General features: G+C 32.7%; 4 protein-coding genes across 5 annotated transcripts in view; all 4 read right to left on the reverse strand.

Moving 5' to 3' along the window:
* Positions 1-5,834, reverse strand: part of LOC107606538 (UPF0481 protein At3g47200-like) — a 12,570-nt gene extending 6,736 nt beyond the window's left edge. The window contains exons 1-2 of one of the 2 annotated variants that reach the window (XM_021106985.1): positions 5,639-5,834; positions 886-887 (exon numbers count right to left, since the gene is read on the reverse strand). The gene's annotated coding sequence lies outside the window, so the exon portion shown is untranslated. Of the gene's footprint in view, positions 1-885; positions 888-5,052; positions 5,205-5,638 lie in introns of those variants that run through there. The other variant, XR_002350981.1, reaches the window with a different exon arrangement.
* LOC107606535 (UPF0481 protein At3g47200-like) overlaps positions 1-8,449 on the reverse strand; it is a 22,420-nt gene extending 13,971 nt beyond the window's left edge. Inside the window, exons 1-2 of the mRNA XM_021106737.1 lie at positions 8,196-8,449; positions 6,925-8,064 (exon numbers count right to left, since the gene is read on the reverse strand). Of these exons, the coding sequence (XP_020962396.1) occupies positions 7,182-8,064; positions 8,196-8,449 (1,137 nt within the window). The 3' untranslated portion in view covers positions 6,925-7,181. The remainder of the gene's footprint in view (positions 1-6,924; positions 8,065-8,195) is intronic.
* LOC107606537 (UPF0481 protein At3g47200-like) lies at positions 489-3,925 on the reverse strand. Its single transcript, XM_016308590.2, has 2 exons — positions 3,491-3,925; positions 489-1,924 (listed from the first exon to the last, which is right to left on the reverse strand). The coding sequence occupies exon 2, from the start codon at positions 1,918-1,920 to the stop codon at positions 661-663; it is 1,260 nt and encodes a 419-aa protein (XP_016164076.1). The 5' UTR covers positions 1,921-1,924; positions 3,491-3,925; the 3' UTR covers positions 489-660.
* On the reverse strand, positions 4,405-4,806 carry LOC107606536. The gene has a single exon (XM_016308589.1). It carries the CDS (start codon positions 4,804-4,806, stop codon positions 4,405-4,407), a length of 402 nt encoding a protein of 133 aa, XP_016164075.1.

Consider the following 8,739-nt stretch of genomic DNA (forward strand, 5'->3'; position numbering starts at 1 on the left):
ATTTATTGGCGCTATTAAAATTAATTATTGGTATAAAATACATGTTGAAATATAAATACATATTAAAAATAAATTAAATTACATATATATTTATATACAAATACATTTATTACTGATTTTAGTAAGTAATTTAAGTGTACGAATAACATTTGTGTATTATATATTATTGACAAAATAAAGGCAATGCAATAATAATAGGAAAATTATAAGATACCAATATACTATCTGCCAACTTTCAACTTATTGCCAACAATAATTAATTATTATATTTTAAACACATGTATAAGGAGACATATCCAGAAAATATATATATAAAGACATTTCCATTAGACACAGTTATAAAAAAATATATTTGTATTAGACACATCTATAAAGATACTTCCATTAAACACAATTATAAACAAGAGTTGACAGAAGTTGGTAGAAATACTATTGCTAACTTAGCAGGATTGATAATAATAATATTCATTAAGAAGCTCAAAAAAAAGACTAGGATAGTGTCAGATACACAATATGTAATCTTAATTAAATTAATGAAAGAATACAAATTAGAATCTGTAATAGAGTGCTGGCAATAATATAATAACTAGCAAATCTCCAATTTAAGTAGTCTCTTTTGTGAATGCATGTGGCTATAGTAGTAGCCTTAGCACTAATTATTTAAGAATGAATTAGCTGGAGAATGGAACATACAGTCTGAATAACAGTAAGAAGGAGCAATACAATTCCAGCAATGGAAGCTGCTGTCTTCCATGGAGTGGTGAAATAATCGCGTCTCAGAGTTGTTATTTTAGTGCGGCAGGGATGTTCGTAAAAAGCATTCAAGTCATTGCAAATTTGGAGATAATTGGCATTATGATTTACCACTATAATATTCTTATCAACATCTCTGAATAGCTTAGCTACTGAAGTGTCATGACCACTTACATTGCTCTGAATTATTCGAGCTTTGATGAGGACATCCGCATCCTTGTTTGTGTTGACAAGTTGAGCAAGGAAGGAAACGTAGTCAGAGATGTAGTGATGTCGAGGATAGTGACACTGTTCCAAAGCCACAATGTTCCTCAACCAAACTTCAGTGAAATCATCTACTATAATGTGTGGAATTTTAAGGATACCATGCTCAAATTCCAAGTCAAGTATGCAGCCATGACTTGATTTATTTACTTGGAACTTCAGTCCTGCTTCAACTAACTCAAATGCACTGTGACCAAGGACTAAGGGTCCATCGTTCCTTAAAGGTCTTTTATGAGATGGTGGCAAGATGAAGTATCTAATCAGATCAGTGAAGTGTGCTATACTGTTACTAGTCGGTGCTAACACTCCTTGTTTATTGAAATATGAAAAATAACTAATAGCAAGCCGCATAAATGAAGGGAATCCACCACCATGTAAGCGAGAAGCAAAAGCTAGATTGTATATTTTCTCAACAACAAACAAAGGAACCTGATTTTCAAGTAATATCAAATCATCGCTTACCCGATTCCAAACCCAATCTTTTGAGAAGATAACATCATCCTCTGTTGTCCGCTCATAATCTCTGAAAAAAAGATCAATTACGAAGCAACAGTCTATGAATATCACCTTCACCAATTCATCTACTGTGAGTTCGATTTTCTCCGAGTAACATGCACGAATTTGTGGTTCCAATTGTTGCACGCAACTCACCAAATCGGTCAAACTTGCCTCCGATCTTTGAATGAAATGTTGACAATAAAACTGTTTGTGCCCTTCCATGGTTACCAGTCTAGAATTTCCGTGATGCAGAGGGCCAATTGAAACAAGCACCGGGGTGTATGCATCTTCGCTTGATTGGCGGATTTGATGGGGCACTTTGTAGATGCAGCAGCTTTTGGTTGTAAACAAAGGTTGTGCCTTCTCCAGCATTGCTTCAACCTCTTTAGCTACATCATTCTCCATATATCTATTCACGTTTGCATGCATGATAATAATATAACCACCAGATTGAAAGAAAGATAATCGGTATTGTCAGAAAAGGTATACATTCTGTTTACAAATCTGACAAATTTTGACCAATACTTAACCAACACAACATACATATATAAATAATAAATTAGTATACAGAACTTGAATACAAATACATAAAATTAAAAATTTGTGCATGCATTATTATACATATAGGTAACCTTTTGTCTACAAGTTATGGACAAAATTAGCTAGCTATATCTTTAACTTATTCAAGTTCAATTTGTATGTTCAGAAAGGAAAAAAAAAGGTATAATCTGTATTCTCAGAGAACGTAAACGCGCTTGTGACATATATATGTTGGACAAGTGTGAAAAAGAAATTTGTGACAATTAGTTTGAAAATTTAAAGGCAGTGAAATAGAGGATTTTTTTTACTGGGATAAGAAAGCACCTAGGATTAGCACTAAATTCGTATATTTTTATATTGAGTTTAGAAGTGTTTGCTGAACATATCCAAGAACTCATACTATAGTGTATATTTTTTGTAGATGACATCGTTTTTATGTGAGAATCAAAAGAAACAATAAACAAGAAGTTAGATTTGTGGAAAAAAGTTTTGGAGGTGTATGTATAATTTTTATACAAGTCGTAGTAAAATGCAATATATAAAATGTAAATTTTGCATAAGAGGGAAAATTAAAATACTAACACAGAAGTGAAAGGGAAAACATCCCAAAAAAAATAAAGTGATTTAAGTAATAAAATAAGGAATACGAATATATGAAAAAAAATTGGAGTTGTACTTATTATTGAAAAGATTGTAGAATCTTTTAACAAATAATTTGAATATGTAGAAAGAAGATCACTGGAGTATCCAATTAGAAGGGTGAATGACATAAGATGAATAGATAGATAGCAAAAAATAAAGGAAAATTCAAAAAGACTATACACAAGATAAAATCAAAAGAGATCTATGTATAAATAGTTTTATTATAAATAATATGTAAAATATGACTCAATGACATTATCTAATCTATGTAATTAACTCCATCCTATTTGAATAAAATTTTATTGTTGTTATTTATTTTCGACAAATATAATCATAATTATATCATAATTGAATTGGTTAGCCGACTGAGTTATCGGATTACTTATTACCGATTAACCCAGTCACAAAGTCCTATCCAATTTTGTGGCTCTCCATTTCAATTTCCATAACCAAAAGAATTGTGTCTAAATTATCACGAACGAGAGTACTTATTAGCAGTTTTGCAATAATTACACCTCAAATTAACAGTATTATGAAAGCTATTTCCACCAATGATTTCCTCATCATCTTTAAAATTTATCAGATTCCATATTAATCAAATTCTTAAATACCAACTTCATCACCATAGATCTTACTTTTCCATTACTATTGAGTTGGTAACTATGTGGAATTAAAAAAAAAACAAAATAAAATGCTAAGACAGTAGAGTTCACAGCATAATCATTGCTTCAACAAAAAAAATAAACAAATATTAGACATGAAGAATATAGAGACATGTGGAATTTAAACTCACGGTAATTAAGATTCTGCAGGACTCAAAGTGTGATGATCCCTCAATAAATCTGGCCACCAGAAAGTGAAAGATTGTGTGGATGGATTTGCTTAGTGATTAAACCAAAACCATGCATACTGGGTGGAGATTAGGCATTGGAAACTGGAAAGTAAACTAATCAATCAGTACGCGCTTTTGGTTCATAAAAGTAAGATCAAAAGCAAAAGACTCTTTCAATTATTGAAGAGGAAGCATCCTTTGTAATAATCAATCGATTGACTTGACTTCATGAGTTGACCCAAATCACCAAACTTTACAAAATTTAGTAATGAACATAGCAAACGCTTGTCTCATGCAACAATACTAAAATAGATTTTATTTTATTTTCTCATCACCATTTCATTTGTAAAACTTATCTTCTCCAATTGATTTTTTCTTTTTGGAACACACATATGTGGAATGTTGAAGTCACTTCTTCAGGCTCAAATTCTTTAAAATTTTGAAGAGTTTAATTTAAAATTTCATGTTTTTTTTTTCTATGTTTTTTTTTTTTATAGATATTTTAAAAGAGAAGTATATTGTTGTACTTGTAGCAACTTGAATGAGAGCCACACAAGCCAAAGTAAACATTTTATTTTACTATCTATTTAGAATTTAGGATATAAGGTTTACTACTAATAATAGTACAGAACTCATCACCATGATATTTCTTTTATTAATTAAACTTGGAGAATAGAACTGACGCCGGGACGTCGCTTGGGCCACCAATCTTAGTGAGGTTAACAACCCCATTATGGTGAAAATAGTCAAGAACCCACATACGCATATTTATACTATTAGGGGAGGAAAAATTTTCATGACTCGAGCGGCGTGAGACTAACTCAAACTAGACTACTTTAATTAATGACACAAACATAAAGATACATACTCCTGTATCAAGAACATACTGTCTGATTAAGAATAAGAAGGAGCAATGCAATTCCAGCAATGAAAGTCGCTGTCTTCCATGGAGTGGTGAAATAATCGCGTCTCAGAGTTGCCATTTTAGTGTGCCAAGGATGCTTGTAGTAAGCATTCAAACCATGACAAATTTGGAGATAATTAGCATTATAATTTTCCATTAGAATATTTTTCCCAACATCACTGAATATCTTATTCACCGAACTGTCATTAACACTTATGGTACTCTCAATTATTCCAGCATTTATGAGGACATCCACATCCTTGTTTGAGTTGACAAGTTGAGCAAGGAAGTCAACGTAGTCAGTGAGGTAGTGATGACAAGGATAATGACACTGCTCCAAAGCTACAATATTCCTCAACCTAACTTCAGTCATATCATGCACTAAAATGTGTGGAATTTTAAGAACACCATGTTCAAATTCCAAGTCAATTATGCAGTCATAATTAGATTGATCTTCTCAGAATAACATGCACGGATCAGTGGTTCCAACTGTTGCACGCAACTCACCAAGTCGCTTAAACTTGCCTCTGATCTCTGAATGAAGTGTTGGCAGTAAACCTGTTTGTGGGATTCCATGGTTACCAGCCTGGAATTCCCGTGATGAAGAGGACCGATTGAAACAAGCCCTGGAGTGTATGCATCTTCGTTTGACCGGCGGATATGATGGGGCACCTTGTAGATGCAGCAGCTTTTGGTTGTAAACAAAGGTTGTGCCTTCTTCAGCATTGCTTCCAGCTCTTTAGCTACATGATTCTCCATATATCTATTCATCTTCATGAGAATAATCAGAAAGAAAGTAAGGTTAGAAATGATAATACTTGATGAAAGCCATGCATGAACCTTTTATCTTTCACTTATTCAAGTTCAATTTCTATGTTCAAAAAGAAAAACTAAAAAAGAAGGTATAATCTGTATTTTCAGAGAACGTAACACGTACACACGAGGTTTTTTCTAATTTCTTGAACTGTAAACATTCCACTGTCACTCGAATTATTAACTCCGTATTAATATAATCAAATTCTTAAATACCAACCTCATCATAGTAGATCTTACTTTTCAGTTTTCACTAATATGAAAGATTAAAAAAAAAAAATATTGCTAAGAGAGTAGATTTCATAGCACAATCATTGTTGCAATAATAAATAAATATTAGACATGAAGAATATAGGGCTAAGTAAGAATGAGATATGTGGAATTTAACTCACAGTAAGATGTTGCAGCCTCAAAATGTGATGATCCCTCGATAATAATTTCTAGATACTACCAGGAAGTGAAAGATAGTGTGGCTGAAATTTGCTTAGTGCTTATACCAAAACCTTGCATAATAAAAAAGGAAAGTAAAAGTAAGATCAAAAGCAACAGGCCCTTCCAATTATTGAAGAGGAAGCATCCTATGTAATATTCAATTGGATTATGCTACGTTGTATACTAAAATAAGCCATCAAAGTTAGCCACTAATATAAAATTTATATTTAAATACAAATATATATTAAAAATAAATTAATCTACATATATATTTATACATAAATATATTAGTAACTGATGTTAGTAACTAATTTTAGTATACAAATAACATTTTTGTATTGAATAAGAATAGCTTGACTTCATGAGTTGACCCGAGTCAATAAAGGTTACAAATTTTCGTTAGAATGAATACAATATAGCAAAATCTTGTCTCATGCAACAACACTAAAATACATCTTGTTATAGTTTGAGATAAGGATTATCTTGGACTTATAACAGTTATTAGAATTTCTATTTTAGAAAATGTGAGGCTTGATTCTTTTATCTTATATTCAAATTAATACTTACAATTTTTCTTACTAAAAAATGGTAAGTATTCATTTAAATCTTTATCTTAGAGGGAGAGAGAGAAATTTATACATGGATTCTTTTTTTTTTTTTCTTTTTTTTTGGGGGGTTCTATGTATTTTATGTATCATTGTAATCTGAATGTGAGAACCAAGAACCCACCTCTCCTATTATCTATTTGGCTAAAGGATAAAATCTAGTTATAATGATTATAAAAAGTAATACGTGTAGAATATTATATTCTAAATATATATCTATCTTAGCTTCTATGTCTAACAATACCTTCTTGTGGTTCCATGCTAAGCAGTTTTCCATGCTAAGCATCTTGGTCACGTTCTGCTTTTACCATCTTCTTCTTGAAAACTGAAAAGAAGTGGTGGGACTCATCAATTTGGATGATGGTTGCAGATCGTTATTATTGAAGAAAATTGATAACTTCATATAACGAATTGAAGGAAAGAATTGAATATAGTTTAGCTAGTTACCAATTCTTAATGTAAGTTATTCTTAAATTTGTCTCCAATTTTCTTTTGCAGTAGTGAAATTATAGAATAAATTTTCTATCTCTAAAAATAAAATAATTTTGTGTGTATATTTCAATTTCCATAACCAAAAGACTTTTGTGTCTAAATTATCACCAATTAGCAGTCTTGCATGGCAGTCAACTTATTATTGCAACTTTAATTTGGACATATTAATATTCACCATTAGCAATAATACTGAAACTGGTTATATGTTGACAAAATGAAATCCAATTAGAAGAATGGAAGAAACAATATCAATTCAAAAGTTCAAAATAGTAGTCACATACAAAGAACATAACATTGAAGCAACTATACCACTATATTATTAGCAGCACTTGCAGTAATCCACACCTTCTTAGTGAATTGTGAATGTCTACATTATTTAAACACATAAACCTCAAACCTACTACCATTAAACTTGGCGAAGAGAACATACGGTTTGAATAACAGTGAGAATTAGCAGCACAATTCCACCAAAGGAAGCTGCTGTCTTCCATGGAGAGGTGAAATAATCGCGCCTCAGAGTTGCCATTAGACTGTGCCATGGATGAATACAGTAGTCATCCAAATCATTAAAAAACTTGAGATAACAAGCACTAGTCGTTGACACCACAGTATTCTTCCCAACACCACCGAATAGGTTAGCCACTTTACTTTCATAATCACCACCAAATATGCAACCGATTATTCCAGCTTTGATTAGGACACCAGCATCCTTGTTTGTTTTCATCAGGTGACCAAGGAATATAACATAATCAAGGATGTAGTGGTCATGAGGATAGTGACACTGCTCCAAAGCCACAATGTTCCTCAAGAAAATTTCAGTCGCATCATCCGCTTTAATATGTGGAATTTTAAGAGTACCATGCTCCAATTCCAAGTCTAGTATGCAGCCATGACTTGATTTATTTGTTACTTGGAACTTGACTCCTGCTTCAACTAATTCAGATGCACTGTGACCAAGAACTAACGCTTCAGGTTTTCTTAAATGACGTGTTGTATGAGATGGTGGCAAGTAGAAGTATCTGAGCAGATCAGTGAAGTGTGCTACACTGCTAGCAGCCGGTGATGACAGTCCTTGTTTGTTGTAACATGAAAACGCATGAGCAGCAAGCAATATAAATGAAGGAAATTCACCACCAGCATCTAAGAGAGGAGGAAAAGCTAGATTGTATATCTTCTCGAAAACAAACAAAGGAATCTGATTTTCAAGTAATAACAAATCATGTCCTACTCGAGAAGCCATCCACGGTTTTGAAGCGATAACATCATCCTCTGCCGTCCCCTCTTTACATCTATGGAAAAACTCGATTCAAAACAGCAGTCTATGAATATCACCTTCACCAATTCATCTACTGTGAGCTCGATCTTCTCCGAGTAACATGCACGGATTTGTGGTTCCATCTGTCTCACACAATTCACCAACTCGGACAAACTTGCCTCCGATCTTTCAATAATGAAATATTGACAATAAACCTGTTTGTGGCCTTCCATGGATATCAGCCTGGAATTCCAGTGATGAAGAGGACCAATAGAAACAACCGTTGGGGTGTATGCATCTTCGTTTAATTGCCGGATTATATGGGGCACCCTGTAGATGCAGCAGCTTTTGGTTGCAAATAAACGTTGTGCCTTCTTCAGCATTTCTTCAACCTCAATAGCTACATCATCATTCTCCATATATCTATTCACGTGCATGAGAACCATCAGAAATGTTAGAAATGATAATAATTCATGAAAGCCATGCATGAATCATTTGTCCATAAGTTATATATGGACAAATTTGGCTAGCCTTCTTACCATATTTACATAGATGTATGCCGCAGGTACATGATTAATGCTTATAATATACTATAATTAATAAATAAATAAATATACTCTAAATTGTTCCTGTCTCTGCTTCTTCTGCTGTTGTTGCTTCTTCTTCTTCTCTCTCTGCGCTGAAAACTATTTGTTATTTGTGTTGGTAA

This window comes from Arachis ipaensis, chromosome B07, assembly GCF_000816755.2.
Source record: "Arachis ipaensis cultivar K30076 chromosome B07, Araip1.1, whole genome shotgun sequence".
NCBI classification, from domain to species: domain Eukaryota; kingdom Viridiplantae; phylum Streptophyta; class Magnoliopsida; order Fabales; family Fabaceae; genus Arachis; species Arachis ipaensis.